Raw genomic sequence first — 20,973 nt, forward strand, 5'->3', positions numbered from 1 at the left:
TAACTAAGTTTTTAGGGGGTGTTAGTCCTACCTGCGTTATGGGTGGTAGTCCCATACACTTTGTGTTTAGGGGGTGTCAGTCCCATCTGGGGGTGTTAGTCCCACCTAGTTTTTGGTTAATGGGTGTTAGTCCCATGTACTTAGTGTTTAGGGGGTGATAGTCCCACCTAGTGTTTAGGGGGTGTTAGTCCCACCTAGCTTGTGGTTAATGGGTGTTAGTCCCATTTACATTTCGTGGTTAGGGGGTGTTAGTCCCACCTAGGTTATTGGTATTGGGTGTTAGTCCCATATACTCAGAGTGAAGGGGGTCTTAGTCCCTCCTACGTTTAGTGATGGGTGAGATCCACCCATAGTATATTTGTTCCTGTATGTTTTTTTCAATGTCTAGAGTATTTGTAATTGTTCTCTATGTTGATTCTCTGTGTTTTCTTTCATGAGTATCTCGTGTGGGGTTTCCAATCTCCGTCTGGTAGTTTAACGTTTTTTTTGTGTCTCATTAAAGGAGGAGGTTGGGGATTGTGTGTGAATTTAATGTTTTCTTTAAATTCTTAATATAAGAGGAGGATGGTGATAGTTCATTCTTATTATTCATCCTTTTCTTATCCTTTTCTTTTCGTTTTATAGTCTGGTTCCCTTTTGTGGTATGTTTAATTCATCTTACCCTTGGGTTTTGGACTATTTATCTTTTGTTTATATTTTGTGTTTAGTTACTATCTACTTTTAGTGTTCTTTATTTATTGTCAATTGGAAAGAAGGGAGATATTGTAGTATCTTCATATAAGGTTTACTGTTCTCCTGTATATTGTAACTAGCTGCTCAGCCAGTGTGAGTGTTCCATGTGGAATGATGACCTGACTAGAATGTTGGTGTGTGAGAGAGACAGTTGAGAGGATGGGCTGAGAAGCTAGCAGGCTGCTCCTGGTGGGGCTATACTATGGACTTATCTATCTTAATAAATACACTTAAGTCATATCCTGGCTACGTCTGCTGTGTCACATCAACCTATGGAAGCTATCTAGAATACTCGATCGAGTAGGTAGAGAAGAACTGGAGAAAGAAATTACAACGGTAGAATTAGAGACTGCATTGTCGGACCTAGCTAATGGGAAGGCGGCTGGTCCTGACAAGATCCCCCTAGAGTTATATAAGGTGTTGGGCAAACAGATACTACCCTATTTATTAGACCTGTTTCTAGGGGTACAACATCACTCAGCTACACCAGAGTCTTGGAAACACACTAATATAGCGATATTCCCAAAACACGGGAAACCCCCCAGCTTCCATCTTCATATAGACCTATTTCACTCATAAACTCTGACTCAAAGCTATACTCCAAGATACTAGCAAACCGACTGAGGGAGGTCATCGAACATCTCGTATCCCCATGGCAACATAAAAAAAAAACAAAAGAAAGAAAAAAAAAAAAAAAAAAAAAATTCCCTTTCCACAACCACATACCCTAGAGATTCACCCTCTTAGATAAGCCAGTGAAAGCTCCCATTCTGTTTAAAATGGTATTTGACCAAGGAAACAGTATTTATCTTCAGCACGCTATTGGAGTCGAGGGCACCCCATGTGCTAAATTCTCCTTGTACTCTTGCATGAGGCCTTAGTTTCAAGCAATTGGGCACCATTTGGGTAATGCCACTCCCATACATGGGACCTTAGCAACTTCTGCAGCATATTTGGATTACAACTGCTCCCCTAGGATAGTCACTAAAGTATCATCCAGAGCCACTGATTAATATACCGAGAGATCATTGTCTACTGCAGAGCCAGATATCTATACTAGGCCTCCTGCTTCCTTCAATGCGTATCAAAGAATCGTAATAGTGTTGTCTATCGCACTGGTGCAGAGGCCAAGCACAAGGCAATCTCTAATCAAAATATCCTAAATGGAGTAGACTTGCATGACTTCAATGCTTTGCTTCACAGGTTACCTCCACATTATTCCAATCCCTGCAAACAACTAGTCAACAGTTAGATGCTGCATAAGCTAACCAGAGCCAAACGTCTTCCTATATTCTAACACCAGATTGCACATTTCTTGTTACATGTAGCATGGCCAATCACATTTGCAGTAGCATTCAGCTTTCTAGGCTCTACTATGAGTGACCTCTACAGTTAATTATCAGTCCATACCACAAGATAGCAATAACTGACCACTTTTTTCAAGTCAACATATATATTTATTACTTGGTTTTTAAAAGAAATGGCTTTTTAGAGTGGTTGCTGGGTAGTCTGTTGGCTTGCTGGTAAGCACAACGTGCATCTATTGAATGCTGCAGTCCTATTGGTGTCTGGTAAAGACGTTTGGTGTCCTCTGTGTATAACAGCACAAGGATGTTTTCATAGTCTCTGCAAGGCCACCACAGATAAACATTAACAAGCATTTGCAATGCAATAGGTCTCACATTTGCGAGAGTTTACACTATTGGCAATGTAAATGACAATGCCTTTTATTTATCTGTTTTGATAATTAACATACAAATTAAAGGCATTGTCATTTAGAATTAACTCAAACTCTTGTAAATGCGAGACCTATTTCATTTCAAAGAAGCGGCTACTATTGTCCCGGGCTGCTTAGAAAGTGAAAGCGCGCATGTCGCGCTGAATGTGGCAGAAAAGAATGTCGTGCCTGCAGTAGGAGAAACTCATTAATGAAAATGGTGCTTACAGAATAAATAAGACATACCATGTAACATCAGAAGTAAAAGGACCAGTCCTCATGGGAGGTTACAAATGAAGACAAGGCGGTACTAGGTAGCGACTAACAAGACTATTAGCAAATCAGAAGCCAGCATTTATGAAGGACAATGACACAAGCCAATGACAAATATGGGCAGAGAGTGGGCAGGGCTTCAAGTCTGTACCAGAATACAGCATGCCTCGCAGAACAGCGCATGCTCTGCCCAGGCTAGACCTAAAAAGTAACAGAGCCAAGGCCCACCCCTTGACCCCACAGTGACACCTCACCACTCAGGAAGTTAAGCAACTCGCTGATATTTTCATGATCTCACAAGTATCCATGTATTAGAGTTACACCCACTGATGTGAGATCCTGGGAACCCCCCCTAATCTCGCAACTTTGGCCTGTAGCATCCTCTTATCAGTAGGGTGAAATAGATTTTAAAATCTATGTACACAATTAGGAACATTTTTAAGCCATTGGGGTCAAGGCAGTTATGCAGAGTGGATGATCAGATATACATACTACGTTGCATAGGAGAAAGAAGGCCCTTAAATACTGCGAAATAGTATGCATGTATTAGGTTTGTAATTTGGCCATTAGGAACTTTTATTCATAATTGGCAACGGTCTGTAACTTTGTAACAGATTAACTAAAACTTCATTTTTGTGTTGCTCATGATTCTGCAGAGGTTTATTCTCTGTGGAGCTCCATGTTCTTAGCATGGTTTTTACATGGTTGCCAGCTCCAGCTAGCGTTGTGATTGTACCCATGTGTTCCTTTTTGTTGTCACAACAGCTTGCTTGCCCACGTAGTCATTCTTAAATCTGTAGAACTGATTTTCATGATTGATTGCATTTTGCTGTTTTAGCTTGTTGTCTTATGTCTTTTAATGGCATTTGTGTAATTGCTCACCCATTATGCTCTTTGATCTACAGCTGTTTTAATTGACTATGAACTGTATATGTATCACATTTTATTGTCTGTATTTTATTGTCTGTGTATCTGCAATAAACATGATATTACATTACTCAATCCAACACATTTTATTGGTAGCTTGTTCAGAAACCGAGAATTTGGCCAGCGTTTTCTGACAACTAAAATCTGTGCTGACCATGACAATGTGGGAGCAATCAGTTACTTTCAAGTGGGCATTATGGAAACGACATTCTATGCCATGTGGGATGCTGGGGAATCTCGCAATGTGTGACAAGTGGAAAATTGTGGAAGCTACAATGGGCAATTTGCTCAACACAGCCCATAGTTTAGTTGCCATCTGTAATGTAGGAATTGGAATACGTTGGGGAAAAGGAAGGTATTCGTAAAAATCTGAATAATGGTGCTGAATTATTTTAGGTGAGTAACACAAACAGAATAAAAAAAATTCTGGATATTGGGAAATAGCCAAGGGACCCACAATCATCTTTAACTTGATGGTGATATCCCAGCTAATGGAGCCAGCATAACCCTTTCTCCCTAAAATGTCTTGCTGGATACATTGGTGTCTAAGACTAGTTATAGTAATCTCTCAGCGCAGAAGAGAAAAAGTTTAGTGATCCGTAAGGTATACAACATTTTAATGCCACATAAAATATACAACACGAGATTATGTTGACAAAATCAGCAGCTTTTCATGCAAAAGTTCGAAGATTTTGATTAAATTGGGCTCACGTAGTAATAACATTGCATCTCTCATCCGTCAGACTTCACATCTTTGAAACATTATTTCGTATTGATTTACTAAACACATAATTTTACCTTTGGAATACAAATGTTTATATTTCAAGGCCACCAATCAAGCAGTGCTTCATCAACTCCCAAACAGCGATTGATTGATACCGTATTGGCCAGAAGAAGTATTGAGCGATTTGAAAAGAAAGAAATAGATGAAGAAGCCATCAGGTAACCATATGACAACTATGCCTTTATTAGATGCAAATTTAAAGTGAAATACAGTACTCTGTCCGGGAAAATGACCACGCTTGATTTATGTCTCACTATGAACACGCAATCATTACATTTCACTAAACTGCTCACCAATGTCCACTCTGTGAAGACGGTATACACGTTTGATACACTGATGTGTTAAAGTAGATGTAGCTACTACTTAGCCCCTTCTTCATACTTGCTACTTTTTTTTATGAAAGTAACTCATATTTTGTAACCTAAAAGAATTAACATCATGTACCAAATGATAGAATTTTGTATTCTGGATAAGTTCTCGTGCTTTGGCAAATTAAGTTGTCCAAATTCATAAAATCCAGAGTATGAGTTCATTTCTACTGGAAAAGTTGTAGACCATTTAGAGTCTATGTTGTTGTAGCAGGACTATGAAGCTCTTATGGCCTTATCTTTTCTCAGCATCTGTTTAGCTGTGAATACATGAAAGAAAAATGTAAAAGCAAACCAAGCTTGAGGCTAGATATAGTCTCTAGTGTTTTACCTCGTAGGGAAATATTAGTATGGGTGCCAGACATATGGGTTAATGAGGATGATGTGTAAGAAATCTCCTGAAAGGTCCATGCACAGATAATGAAATTCAGAATATAGGGACAGATCAAGGTGCGGTGAAGAAAAGACAGCGTGTACTTCTTTGCATAGACCTCATTGGAGATCTTGGAGATTGGGCCGGTGATGGCTGGGTCACAATGGCAGGGAGGGACTAGGCTCATACCAAGGTTAGACTTTGCTTCTGGGTCAATATAAGCAGAGTGAGAAGGAAGTCACCTTGCCCAGCATTGTCGTACTGAAAGATGCCTGCGTTTGCTTAGTCTGCATTTGGCCTTTGATATCTTTCACCTTTACTTCTTTTTTTTCCTTCTCCCATTCCACTTAAGGAGGTATCATTTAATCCCTGTTTTTGTTTGGCTGCTCCTACCTCTGTTTGCTCTTACACGGACATCAACCACTTCAACAACTGGATCAAGAACTGCGTGGACTCCCTTATGCTTCAAACCCAACAAGCATAGTTGATCAAACAAGTACACCAGCAGGTACACCGAAGACCTTTGAGATACCAAACAACACTGTAAACAGCTAGAAAGGAGATTGAGAGCCAGCCACAACACCACTCACAGAACTACCCACAAGATGCTTTCACCAGCAAATAAGAGACACAAACATAACTAGTGGGCTGCATCGAGGGAAGCTCCAACAGCTGCCAGGAGATTTTCTTGATCATCAAGGATTTCACCTTGCCCTCAGCCTCTGTCAACTTCACTGATTCCCAACAACTCTGTGACAACTGTCCAACTTCTCCCACAGCAAATCACAAACATCTACAGCAACTTCGTACACCAACCCAACCCACTGGTGTAACAAAACTTGAGGGGGGGCCCCTGCAAGGTTTGTAGAGGGCCCTCCTCCAGGCTCAATCAGGAGCTCTCCTGCCAGAGTATTGTGCTGAGGGGCCCCCCTGGAGCTTGGGGCCCTCCACACCACAGGGGCTGCAGAGCCTGTGTTACGCCACTGACCCAACCCCAGAGAACTCATTGCTAACTTACCCACCACCAACCCAGACAGCCACCTGACCAAATGGAGAACCCTCCCCAGAAACAAGACAGTGGCAGTCCTGCGGACCATCCATTCAGTGGTTGCCCAAGTACCAGGTTACCCTCTTGGGTGATTAGTTTGTTAAACAAATTGACATAACATAACAAGGTTGGTGTCACTTCTCCTGAATTCCGGGATATTTCGTGGTTACTCCATTTTCTGTCTTTGTTCTGGAGAAGCCAGTAAGTACACAAAGATGTATGTTACTCACCTTGTGGTTTTTTGCATATGATTTACCTTATATGTCTAATTCATTAGCATCACAGCACCTGCTGGTTTACCACACTTCTTTGGTCTTAACATTCTGTGTCATCGTTCCTTATTGTGTTCCTCTGCTCTGCAACCAGCCGTGATGTCCCCGATGTTGCCTATTCCACATCAGGCATTTTTATCTTCTTTCTTTCCCTACCTTGTCTCATCCCAACTAGATATAACCCAAGGAGTGTTTATCACTGTGTTATTAGGTGAAATTTGGGTGGACATTTAGGAGACTGATCTGATTTTACCACGATCTCTCGGATCCTTAGAATTTGATATGCCATGTTTTAGCAGGATGGACTCAGATGTGACTTTCTTACACGTCGTGCCAAAAAAAATCCCTAAAATACAACAGGATAAGGATATAGCATGACAGGACTAGGCCTTTCTGTCAACTAAACTTAATGACTTAATAACTTCCCTTCTTGTTGCTTTAGGGAATACTTCCACAGATCAGGTGCAGCTTCAATCAGCAAGCACCTCCTTTAAAGTTCTCTGGGAATCCTGCATGCTTTACGGCATTTGTTTCGTCTTGACCAGCACTTTGCCTCACAGTATCAATCCAAGGTGGAGTTTATTATCCTACCTTACTCAAGACACTTTAACATGGGCTTCACTGCTAATAAACAACCTTGATCCTGTACTCGCTCAATATAATATGTTCATGAAGATTGTTTTTATTTTTTGGTCTATGTCATGCTGCGCAGTGTGCACACAAAGGACTACTAGCCATGAGACAAGGAATGTGACATATTATCACATACATAAGTCCTTTCCAGGAATTAAGAAATGAAGCAGCTTGGACAGACCAAGCAGCTGCAGCAATTTCTTCATAACAATCTTGGACAGGAATTAAGACCCCATTTAATTGGTAGTTAATCACTCTGCATCTACTGAAGCATTGACATGTCTCACATTTAAATTAAAAACTCAGCAGAGACATTGATAATTGAATAACCATGGCATGATGATAATGGAACTCCACAACCTTTTCAAACTCAGTGCAATATCCAGTGTGCCTTGAAAAAGGAAGAAAAAGAGCAAACACTCTAAAGTGGTCTGTTTATACTGTGGAAGGCGGGATATGTTGTCAAACAGTGCCCTTACTTCCAAGAACCACTCAACCCCAAACCATGCACCTGTGTCGAGCGCCACTGAAAAACAAGTGCTTGCTAAGGATAAGACCCATTTTGAACTTGTTGTCAAACTGGCCCCTTCCGAGGGTCCATTAATGGTCATGGATATGCAGGATTGAGGAACAATGGATTGTTTATGGATCGTGATTTTCGTTCTGGAATCATAATTTCCCTACAGAAAAAACCAGGAAGAAGAGATATCTCTTTGACCCAAAAAATGTTATTTGTCAACTGCACCTGTGTTGATGGAACAACTGTTGGACACATTTAACGTGTCTCTTTTGACTTTGTAGGCACTCGTTCTGTTGCGATTATCTGGAACATGCCTGGCATGCAAGGCGTATTCCAAAGATCAACTAGCAGTTGTCCTCAATCCCATTGTCTCATCCTATTTTAAGAAAACATGTTTTCCCAGAGAAGGCTTGAGGACAGCTCACTTCCTTATGTGTCTCTCTAGGATGAAATCTGATTACTGCTCAATATATGGACTTTTCTGATCTTGTCAGCCCAAGGAAGAAGAAAGAGTATATCCACCCAGGAATTATGACTGCAACACAGTTGTCCCAGGAGCAAATATTCCACATGGTAACATATACCAGCTGACTATCAAGGAAGACAAAGTGCTTAGAGTATATATAAAGGAATGTGAATTAATTCAACCTGTGGAGGTGTTTCGCCAATTTATTTATACCCACATTGGTTTGCAGTTTTGATCCTTTCGTAGACTACAGAGAATTAAATGAAGTAACTATTAGAAACAGATATCCCAGTACACTGGTTTTGGCACTTAACCAAGTTAAAATATTGACTAAGGTATATCTGATGGAGCGTACAAATGACTACGCATATGCGAAGGATCTGAATGGAACACTGTTTTTAATATGTGGCATAGCCACTCTGAATACCTCGTGATGACATTAGAACTTTGTAATGCACAATCAGCCTTTCAACGTTTTATAAATTACTTCTGTAAGGGAAGTCTTGTACACACGTGATCATCTATTTGGATGGTAATTTAGTATTGTCTGAAATGGTACTGGAACACAGACAACATAAAGAAAGAAGATGTGGCCAAGCGGATAGAGCTGTTGACAACCATGTTCGAATCCTAGCTTTTGCTCAACATCATGTGATTCTGGGCAAATCACTTAATCTCCCTGTTCCTTTAAAGAATGTTTAACGTAATCTAGTTTGCCTGTAAAGCACTCTAATGCCCTCACACACTATATGAAATTGCAAAACAAAGAAATGTTTTACGTAATCTAGTTATCTTGTAAAGCACTCTAATGCTGGAGGGCCAAGGTCACACTGTATACAATTGCAAAAGAAAGAAATGTAAAATAAGTTCTAAGAAGGTTTTGTTTTCACTCTTAAATGTCAAACTAGGAAAGCGCAATTTTGAAATACAGCATCATATTGTTGGGATTTCAGTTTCCTCTTCATGAGTGCGGATGGATTCAGGAAATATTTCAGTTGGTATCAAATGGCACAACCTTCTTTGATAAAAGAAATCTAGAAGTTCCTTGGCTTTTGCGATATTTTACTTACATTTAATTTACACTCCTCACCTGTAGCCAGGAAGAACATCTTTAGCCTGGAGACAAAGAAGTGAAAAAACATGGTATGAATCTAGAGCAACTTCTTCAAATCCATCATAACCACCCCAATCCTTCTTCAGTTAAAAAAAGAGTTGAATATGTGCCACTGAAAAGAAAACTGCATCACAGTGCAGTAAGAGTCCACCAACCAGACACCGATCAAATCACCTGTTGACTCTACTTGTTGACCACATACAAACTGTATTCTAGCCTTTGACCCTGTACTGCCCTCCACTGTCTTTTTGGTTAGACTCACAATATACAAATACCACATGCATGCAAGCACACATAGGCCATGCCCAGCTGTGAAGGCTAATCGACCCCATATGAGAAGACTGGCTGGACTTCCCATTGTAGCTTCCCCAAGCTTCACCAGAACGTGACACAGCTGGCAGGCACCCATGATGGGAAGCTGGCTCTTTTCTTCGGTAGAAACCCTGCTGAGTAGTGGAGCATGATATGTGCCCAAGGAGAGTGGAGGTCAAATTTCCAGTGACACCATGCCCAGAGTGAGACATAAGCTGACACCGCAGTTCATGGATAAATGGGCGGCTTGCATACAATCGAAGGTGTTGTCTCGAAAAGCTTTGTTTGTCTGAGTGATGTACCCTTTTTCCAGGTGCAAAATTCCGTCATCTCAATAACTGAATTCAGCCATAACAAGTCCGGTACTAGGGATAATCTGGTTATATGACCCATTGCTTTCATGTTGCCAGAGGTTAGTCACTTCCTGTGCATTTAGGGTGCTTGGGTAAGCCTACTCTAGTCTTACCTCAGAACTCTTCTTCTTCTTACTTGCCTTGCACCGGCACGGCTGAAAGTAGCAGGCCTGCATGTACACCATGACACATTTTGGGAGCCACACTATATGCCCTGATTTAAATACCTGATGAGACGTTTCCTGTCACACCACTACATGGTAGGGCATCATCAAGGTGGAAATTAGAGAGAACCCAGGATGTACGAGTACAAATTGTTACTCACCTAGTGATTTCATATAGCCTTATAGCCCGCTGTAGCGGGACTTTAACCCCTTGCATGCTTCTGACGGAACCACTCCGTCATGAGCCACGGGCGCCGTGTGCTCATGACGGGATGGTTCCGTCATGCTGCGGCCTTGGCGGCCGCTCCGCCCACGCTGCGCTGTTTCCCCGCCTGTGCGGGCGATCAGCGCAAGTGGGTGGAGTCATGACGGAACCACGCCGTCATGAGCACAGCTCGCCCGTGACTCATGACGGCGTGGTTCCGTCATGAGCATGGCGGCGCCGCGCTCACCCCAAACCCCCCCAGCGCTGCGGCGGAATTCGCGCCGCAGCGAAGGGGTTAATGGCCGGTTTAGCCCAGCTACGGAGGGCTATAAAGTTATTAGAACATTCTGCCACTAGAGGGTAGAATGGTCTAACAAATAAAACAAAGGCCTCTCGGAGCCCGCCGTGGTTTTAATCCCCTCTGGTTCCGAGAGGCTTTTGTAAAACAACTTTGGAATGTTGCTTTTTGGGCTTTTATCGTCCTGTAGAAGCTTGGAGCACTCCATTGTATTCAATGGAGTGCTCCACATTCCAATGTCCTAATGTGCTTTTCATCCTGTGCCTCGTCCCTTCATAATGAACTTTCAAACACCCCCATCTCTCCATGTTAACAAGTGAGACCTGACACGGAGGGTGGACAGTGAGTTTGTCCAAAGCGCGCGTGGGAGGACTGCACATGCATACTTAGTCGATGACAGTTCTGATTCTGATTCATCAATTATGAATGGAATGAATCCATTGTTGCCTTGCTTATCGTTACTTTGCTAATAAATATATCCCATAATTTCACATACCTTTCAAATCCCTGGCCACTTCGTCCACCTTTACATTAGGCCCGGGCAACATTTAAATGAATGAATAGTTAAAAAACAGGATTCCCTTTGGCACTGTTCAATGTACTTCTTCAGGAACTAATAACACATTTACCATAATGTCAAGCATACAGTTACATACCAAAGCCAATCACATAAAATACATTTTTTTTTAAAATAACTCTACTCAAGGTGTGAAAGCACTTATGCACACGGTTTAATATAAAAATACACATCGTCTTTAAAGGCAAAATGTATTGTCTTATATAGTTTCCTTCCCAGAGGGTTTGTTTTTATATGAATTTTGCATCTATTGAGTTTGCTAGGAGTGTTTTTAACCTTTACATATTGTGATTCCTAAATTGATTCCACATTGTGGATACTGTATTTTTAATGTATTTTTCTATTTTGATGTAATGTGTATTTTTTATATTAAAACTTGTGCATAAGTGCTTTCACACCTTGAGTAGAGTTATTTAAAAAAAAATTACATTTTATTTTATGTGATGGCTTTGGTATGTAACTGTATGCTTGACATTAGGGTAAATGTGTTATTAGTTGTTGAAGAAGTACATTGAACAGTGCCAAAGGGAATCTTGTTTTTTAACTATTCGGTTAATTAGGTGCTCTGTCCATTTGGACTCATAGAGCCCCTCTCCTTGGTTTCAAAACATTTAAATGACGCCAGCGTTAATTCGTATTCCTGACATTATGCCACGTCGTTAGTTATACAACCCTTTGCTGCAAAATTAAAGTGCGGGAACAATCCGAACAATCAGTACACGTGCAACTGTTCTTTGCTGGAGTCGTGTTTTTCGCACAATTTTTTTTGCATAAAATGTGTTCTTATGTTAAACAGTGAAGGGGGCACACATTTCACGCTAAAATATAGCACTAAATGATGGATTTTTATTTGGCCCTAATATTGTATAATTTTCTTGAAATTTCCCTTAGTTATGGGAGAGCAGATTACCTAAATTTCGCACACCCCCTGCTTTAAATGACCTCGTCCAAGTAGGTTTTTATGATCTATTATTGCGTATGTATTCATCTGGGTATGTACCTTGGTTTGTCCAATTTATTTATGAAAACACATTTAAAATATTAACAATAACAGTTAGTGGAAGCATAATGAAACCTAGAAATACCGTCTTCAGTTGGTTGCTGGTGTTATTTAAATTGTTTTGTTTTCTCCAGAAAACTGAATGAAGAAAAAGAGGAGCTGAAGAAAGAGCTGGTCAAACTTCAATTACAGATGAAACACTTTACAAATGGTACATATACTTGACTTTAAATAAAATCATAAATGTCTGGATCATTCACATAAATAGCCTACGTGCAGACATGTAAACGGCATATAAACTAGCTATTTGCCGTGCCAGTGTCTTATAGCCCTGTACAGCAGACTGGAGTGACATGATGTAGAGAGGTGTACAGTGAAGTGGAGTGGTGTAGAGTGGAGTGGCGTGGACTGGCGTAGAGTAGAGTGGCGTTCGGTGCAATGGCGTAGAGTGGATTGGCGTAGAGTGGAGTATGGTAGACTACAGTGGAGTGGCATGGTGTGGAGTGTCGTGGAATGGAGTAGAGTAGCTTGGGGTAGAGTAGAGTGACATTGTGTGGGGTGGAGTATCATAGAGTGGCATTGCGATAAGTGGCATAGAGTGGTGTGGAGTGGCATAGAGTGGAGTGGCATAAAGTGGAGTGGCTTAGAATATAGTGGATAGGCATAGAATGCAGTGGAAAAGAGTGCAGTGGCGTAAAGTAGAGTGGTGCAGAGTGCAGTGAGGTAGAGTGGTGAAGTGGGGTATAGTGCACGGGGTAGAGTGCAGTAGAGGGCAGTGACGTAGAGTGGTCTACAGTGCAGTGCCCTAGAATAGTCTGGTGCAGAGTATAGGTTCGTAGAGTGCATGTGGCATAAAGTGCAGTGCAGAATAAAGTTCAGTGGTGTTGAGTAGAGTGGCGCAGTGGCATACAGTGGTGCAAAGAAGAGTAGAGTGGCATAGACTGCAGTGTCGTAGAGTACTGGGTAGGGGGAGTGGAAGGGAAAAAATCAATATGGAAGGGGGACAGGTGGGAGAGAATGGATTATACATGGATGGGAATATGGGAGACAGACTAAAAACACAAGCACTCATAGGGAGTGCTTGAACATAAAGAAAAAAGTAGCCCCAAAAATGGGAGAAGTGGATGGATCATGTACTTGGTCCATGCTCCAGAGAAGATCCAAATTCAATAAGAGGACATGATGCCTGCACGTCTTGCATGTTTAAAAACGATTTTTAAAAGGTATATATCATTCACATTCTGAGGAACATGTACATATATTAATGACTCTTTGGCTGTTCTTTTTTGCTAGTACTACTGTTTTTTTTTTTAATTATGGATATATTCAAAGAAAATATTTTAAATCTAAGGATTTTAATTAGGAAACAAGATAGTGTTCATTTTTATTAACCTCGGAATGTTGAGAGGCGATGCCAGACCCAGCAGTAGTTGAAGCAGCCGTACTGGCTGCCCTCATAGGAATTTTTCACAATATGTAGAATCACAAAATATGTTTTTACTGTGTTTGATACAACCCTTGATCGGTTTTCTCCTCTGTAAGAAAGAGAACAATATTCTTGTCATGCCAGGTTAAAAACATCAGAAATGTACCAATACCGCTTTAAGACTATGACAATCCTGACTGCTACTGAAACATATACATATCTACGGCCAGACGCCGCATAACATGTTAGCGGCCCTAGTTGCTTTCCAAGTCAGCCTTCTCTCTGTGCAAGACATTGAGGAAAAAGTTTCCAAAAATACATCAACTTTTCTCGTATATGTTGACTGGGCCATCAAACACTGGATAGCTCTTGTTGCAGCAATAATATAGATAAACAAAAGATTTGTCTAAATGAACAAGACTAGACCTAGTTTAGAGATTAGCATAGTGGGAGCTTTATGATAATTTGGCGGAGCTCCCACCCGGCCAAAATCACGCTTTCCTTTCCTCATTTACAGTAGGAGGAACTACTGCGTTACTGAAGGCAGAGCTTAACTGGCTCCTGTGTTGGAAATCCTTGACCTGGCTGTCCGTCCACCATTGCACCGCCTGGTCACAGTGGCAGTTTCCTCTCGCTATTTACGTAGGGGGAATCTGTGACTGTCATTTAGAACTTGCTGATTTTGCGCAGACAAACCACTCAGTGGCCCTAACATGCAGGAGGGAGACATCCTGCGTATCAGGAACACGGCATTTTTCTTTTTTTTTTAACAATCTCCCATGATAGCAAGCTATTTCAGAAAAACAAAAAGGAATGCTGAACGGGTCCATAAAACATGGCACCTGCTCAGCATTATGCTCTCCTTTCAGGCAATCTGCCACACCGGCAGATGCACTCAAGCCATCAAGATCTATGCCAGGAAATCCAGAATTTCTAATTATTGTGGGTGGTCCTCCATCAGGAGAGCAGTGTCCATGGCCTCTGTCGACTAGTGTGCTCCCTGCCACACTTAAAATTAGACCCTTGAATGAATGAATGAAGAGCTATGTATAAAGCATACTGCTGTTTCGGAAAGAAGCATCCCGGTGCTCTAACCAGAAGGCTAATGGATTATAAACTGGATCGAATTCCCTAAACAGATACATTTTCAGTCCAGATTTAAAAGTCTTCTTCTAATCAAGGTCTCGCAGAGCTTTTGGCAGAGAGTTCCATAATTTTGCTGCCAGAAATGAGAAAGATCGTCCACCTGATCTTTTCTTATGGATCCCTGGGATGAGACCACTTGATTGGAGGAGCAAATTGCTCTACCTGGAGCATACGTCCTGAATCTTCTCTGTAAGTATAAAGGTCCTTTTTGGTGTAATGCTCTGAAGATTAGCATAGCCTTGCATTTGAACCATTGATTGGAAGCCAATGCAGCTGCTTAAGGTTCGAACCAGAAGATTATCTTTTTGGGCAGTTCAGAATCAGGCGAGCTTCTGTGTAATGAACCAGCTGTAGCTGATTCAGGAGCCGCGTTGGGAGTCACAAGTACAGCACATTTGCATAGTCCAAACTAATTATAACCATGGCATGTAGCACCCTTTTCTGCATGTGCCCAGGAAGGAAACTCTGTGTCTCTTTTTAGCGATTTCAGCAATGTGAAACAAGTGGCTATGGTAGCCTTTATTTGAGAATTAAAGGAAAGATCATTGTCAAATTTTGGACTGAGATTTCATGCTTCAATTTTGAGAGTTGAAGGTTTCCTGAGATCTTTTGGCCACAAGAATCTGATGTCAAGGGAGGTGGGATCACCAAAAATCAAACTTTCAGATTTATCTGAATTCCACTACAAACAGCTGCATTTCATTGTTAGCAACCGTAGCCAGACAGGCGCAAACATTCTCCATGACCGAGTTGTCAATTTGCTGAAATAATAGTAACAGCTGGGTATCATCTAAATATGACATGAGGTTGAAGCCCCATTGTTCAACAGCCTTCCCCAGTGGTGCCATATAGATGATTAAATAAAGTATTTAATAAAGCATGGAGCCCTGAGGACCCCCATATCTCAGTTCCTTAAAACTGGAAGTAAAAGGTGTAAGGTAGACTGCGCTCTCCCTCTCTGATAAGAAAGACTCTAGCCAGCGATTTGCTGTGCTGGTTATCCTGGCCTCCATTAGTCGCTGTAATAGAGTCTCATGAGAGACTGTATCAAAAGCAGCAGAGAGATCCAAGAGCATGAACAGTACTTTTTCCCTAGTGTCTAAGTAAGTTTTGACAAACTCAGCCAATTCTAGAAGGGCAACCTCCACGCTGAAGGCTTGCCGAAAACCAGACTGAGGGGCCGGTTCAGATCCGGGTCGGAAAGCACTCCGACCGAGCCGGATCCGGGGTGTTTTCCGACCGAGCCGGACTCCTGCAGTCCGACCGAGCGAGTACGATGCGGTCATAGAAGTCAATGGGAGCCGGTCGTACGACGCGTACATGGGCTCCCATTGACTGAATGGGTACGTTGCGGTCAAGGGCACCCCCTACAGTGGGTACGCGTCGGTGCCATCCGCACCGTACATGCCTTTGTTGGGGAGACCCATGGGTCTCCCCCTGTGTCCGAGTCGTAAGGCTGCGGGCGACGGGGGGTCCGGCGCGGACACCCGAAATCCGACTCCGGGAGCTTTTGCCAACCGGACGCTCCGACTCGATCGGGCTGTCCGAATCGAGCATCCTACTAGCTCGGTTGTGAAACGTCTCCATTGCTCGCCACGGTTTGCTTGCGACCGAGTCGTATGGAACGGTTCGGAGCCGGAAACGATTCGGGCGGAGATTTTGCGCTTGTTCGCATTGTACTTCGATGTCCGGACCCATGTACGACTCGGACGGAAAATCAGCCTCCGAATTGGATCCGCTAATGCCGAACCCGATTCGTTGCCCTACCGACCGAGATCGGAATCGACCGCTGAGTGTAGTGCAGGATTTCGCTCTTTTCTGTGAATTGGGATGTCTGCTTTTTGACCAACTGCTCCAATATTTTTCCCCAGTTTTGGAAGAAGGGATATGGGTCTGTAGTTCCACACCAGCCCAGATTTGCATTGGTCTTTTTTATTACTGGGAGCACTAATACTTTTTTCCAAATCACTAGGAAGATGCCTTATTTCAAGGATATTTAAAACAGTTGATTTATCTGTTTGTTTTGGCAAGATACTGCAAATTTAAGAATTCTTGGGGGTAAGGTTCTAACGGGGGTGTGAACTGGCCGATAGAGTGGATGCTCCTGAATCCGTGCGGGGATCTCAATGAAAACCTGTTAATTCCTCTCTCTCTGCTTTCAGCGTCTCTCTATTGACAGGTAGGGGACAGAAGCAGCACTCTCTAAAACCAGATTAGAATAAATGTTAGCATATTTATCCTGGAAGTAATTAGAGAGGTTGTCGCATAGAGCCTGCGAGGCAGTCACGTTTTGTTTAGCTCCTTCTGTGGGGAGCAACAACTTGGCTATTTCAAATATTGTTTTAGTGTTATATCCTGCATTATTAATTTGCTTAGCAAAGGTGTCCGGTTGCGCTGTCTTTCTTTTTTTTGAAAAGCACTTAGAGCTGATTTGTAAATTAGCTTGTCGCTAGGCTCATACCTCTTTCTCCATTCTCTTTCGAAATGTTTGCACTGGCATTTTTCGTCATGTGGAAGTGGTGAGAACCATGTCGCAGACGGGAATTTCCATTTTGGCATATCCCTTTTTATAGGTGCCCATTCACCTGTGTAAGGAAGAAATGGAGTGCCTTATCTGCGTCATCTAGGTTGGACCCCAAAGAGATGTCAATTTATTTAAGAGAGTTAGTTAAATTGGTTTTGAAATGTTATGTTATGCTCGCCACTCCGTGACTGTTCTAGTTGCCGGTATAACTGGATCTGGCAGAGTCCACGAAAATGGGGCTAGGAAGTGATTTGACCACGTTACAGGGTAGGGGTTGGTGATTTGAAGCGCATAAGAGAGGCAAAAGTTAGCCCTTTTGGTGTGTGGACCGCTGACTCCTAGTGAGAGGTTCAAGTCAGCTATAGCAGAGACACCCCTTTACAGTTTGTGTCATCCATATGGACATTAAAGACCCCCAGGACTGTAAAATTAGCATATTGTAAGTTTAGTGGTGCGACCACCTTTGTCAACAGCTCCCCAAATTTATCCAAGTAGTCAGGGAGGGGATATATTAGTGAGCCTAAAAAAGAAAAGTTGTCAGGTATCTTTAGAGAGAAGGAGAGACCCTCCCAGACCCACAAGTTTTTTTTATTGTGGAGGCAAACTTAAAGTGATAAATAACCGCTACCACGCCACCAATTTGATATTCTCCATTTAAGATGTGAGTTGGAGTAACCTTCGTAGAAGGCAAGGACAATGTCAGGCACCAATTAATTACTCAGCCAAGTCTCAGTGACAAACATTACATCCGAGTATTCTTCTTCCAACGAACCCCATGTCTCCATTTTATGTTTGGGAAGTGATCTGGCGTTATATAGGCATGCCCTCAACAAGCAAACCTACTGATGCCTCTACACCTTAGTTGTTGTATAAAGGTCAGGTGTTGGCTGGGCAGCCAATTAGTTGGAGTGATGTTCAACAGGCATGTCTTACATGTTAGTGTTTTGTCATTTTCTCGCCCATTTAATGGGCTACTACAGCATATGTCAGTCTGCATGGAGATAAGTTCCTCTCTGCTGAAACAGTGTCCCACCTTGTCTTGGGAGGAGGAAAAAAGGGCATAGTGGCTGGCCTGGGTGTGATCTGGTTGCAGATGGGCTTGCCTTTGGAGAGCCTCGGAGGCAATTAAATTGGAGTGAGAGATGGGCATGACTCTCCCTTTTAAACAGCAACTAGAGCACTAAAGTAATATGACCCCTCTAAATGTGACCATGAACAAGGAGGAAAATGGCGACTGTGCCCCCTAATACATCCAGTTATCCAAAAGCAGACTTTCCCACACACATCAAATTCATGTTCACGTAAAACTCCAGTGTCAAAGTACATTTTCATTTAACGTCCCTGACATAGTTAAAATGTAAAGTGCATCAAACTTTTAAAAACAACTGTTGTTTGATGGCTTAGAATGTAAACAAACATTAAATAATTTTGTAGAGGAATGAATAAAAAACGATCACTGACACAATACTGTAAAAAAAAACAATATTGTGGTGCAAAAATATTGTATCAAAAATATTGATTTCAAAAATATAATTTCCCTATATATTTATAATGAGATGTACAAACATATCGAAAACAAAGTTTCACACTAATATCATTAAAAACATACAAAATATCGTTTTTTAATATATATATATATATTTTAAAATAAACACACATATACATTTAACCCTGTTATTCAAACTATATATTTTACATATGAGATTTCTTTAATTTACTACTATGTAAAGTATATATATATATATATATATATATATATATGTATATATTACCTACTGGCGGTCGCCAGTAGGTAGTTATAGTTAGGACCACGTTTCCATAGGAAAACCTCAACATTCTATTTTGAATAACTTTGGCGCCGGTTGACGAATCCTCGCGAATTTCTCAAAATAGGTGGGGCGCTACGCTCCGCTCCTACCCTGAAAGTCTCGGGGGGATCCGTCAAGCGGGGGCTGAGATAAAAGGGGGGTCCCAAAACGCGTTTTTCCCATGCATTTTTCCATAGGACCTTTAGAACGAGCTACAGCCCGAACGGCTGAACAGAATTACTCAAAATTTGGCAGAGAGGTAGTCCCTAGGTCAAGGAAGTGCCTTTTGTAGGTTTGGTGTAAATCTGTTCAGTAGATTCTGAGAAAATAGCCTTTAAATCAATATATATATCTGAGCCCGCTTACGGTACGCTTACCGTACGCTTACGGTAAGCGTACGGTGGCGTGCGCGAGTGCGATTCTGATTGGCTCTTAGATCTTAGTAAACATTCGAATCGGTCGAAACCAGGAAGCGGCGGCCGCCATTTTGTGTATTTCACTCTGAAAAAAAAGAGTGAAAACAAGGAAAGGGGGCAATGAGGAGAGTTACAGACCCCCTAACATTTGTAAGGGGGTCAAAGAAGGACAGAAAAGTACAAAAAAAACATTTATTGATTTTAAAAAAAATCACGGGGTACGCGTACGGTAAGCTTACGGTAAGCGTACGGTAAAAAAAATAAAAAAAAATAAATGAAAAGCAGATTTAAGAGTTTAGATATTAGGGAGCTCTAAAAAGAGCTGTTGTGTTTATGAAGTCATTTTTTTAGTGGTACCTACAAGTAAGTACCGATGCAGAGTCTAAGGTTCAAGAGGAAGACTCTGTTCCCTTCATCATTGAAGTGCACACCATCTCCTCTATAAATGTCTTGCATGTCATAACGCAAGTTGTTGTGGTAAATGGCACCCATACCATAGTCACGGAGGAAAGCAGAAACAGATTTGTTGACGTGCTTTCTTGCTTTGTCATCGCACCGCGTGCCCACCGTGCGTGCACGGCACTAACTGCGTAAAGTGGGCGCGCGGTGCGCGAAGCGCACCGCGTGCTCACTGTGCGCGCACGGTGCGCGAAGCGCACCGTGCGCACACGGAACGAACTGCGTTAAGTGGGCGCGCACGCCACGAATGGCATAAAGTAACTTAGCATTTAAAAAACCGTACAAATTCACTGAAAAAACCATAGGTTTCACACACGTTATAGTTAGGAATTAGCATTTAAAAAACCTTGCAAATTCACTGAAAAAACCATAGGTTTCACACATGTTATAGTTAGCTGGACATTTTACTGATAAAAAACCAATGAAATTCCCCCGTTATAGTTACTGTAGGCAACTATAACTCACGCGACCGTAATCCTCTGCTGATGACATATGTGTCTTTATGAAAAAAAAATATTTGTAATATATGTATAGCTAAAATTTAATGGAAGAAGACATGGGCAAATAAGTGTCTAAATACAGTATTAGCATCAGCAGAGGATTGCGGTCGCGTGAGTTATAGTTGCCTACAGTAACTATAACGGGGGAATTTCATTGGTTTTTTATCAGTAAAATGTCCAGCTAACTATAACATGTGTGAAACCTATGGTTTTTTCAGTGAATATATATATATATATACATATATATATTATCTACTGGCGGTCGCCAGTAGATAGTTTTAGTTAGGACCGTGTTTCCATAGGAAATCTCAAAATTCTATTTTGAATAACTTTGGCGCCGGTTGACGAATCCTCGCGAAATTTTCGAAACTAATGGGGCGCTCCGCTCAGCTCCTACTCTGAAAGTCTCGGGGTGATTCGTCAAGCGGGGGCCGAGAAAAAAGGGGGGGTCCCAAAACGCGTTTTGCCCATGCATTTTTCCATAGGACCTTTAGACACAGCTACAGCCCGAACGGCTGAACAGAATTACTTGAAATTTGGCAGAGAGGTAGCCATAAG

At 41.8% G+C, this 20,973-nt stretch overlaps 1 protein-coding gene across 3 annotated transcripts in view; it reads left to right on the forward strand.

Moving 5' to 3' along the window:
• LOC146862804 (uncharacterized) overlaps positions 1-20,973 on the forward strand; it is a 377,330-nt gene that overhangs the window by 88,905 nt on the left and 267,452 nt on the right. For all 3 annotated transcript variants that reach the window (XM_085643300.1, XM_085643302.1, XM_085643301.1), the window contains exons 4-5: positions 4,477-4,591; positions 12,271-12,347. In XM_085643300.1, coding sequence (XP_085499426.1) covers positions 4,477-4,591; positions 12,271-12,347 — 192 coding nt within the window. The remainder of the gene's footprint in view (positions 1-4,476; positions 4,592-12,270; positions 12,348-20,973) is intronic.

This window comes from Triturus cristatus, chromosome 2_2, assembly GCF_964204655.1.
Source record: "Triturus cristatus chromosome 2_2, aTriCri1.1, whole genome shotgun sequence".
NCBI lineage: Eukaryota > Metazoa > Chordata > Amphibia > Caudata > Salamandridae > Triturus > Triturus cristatus.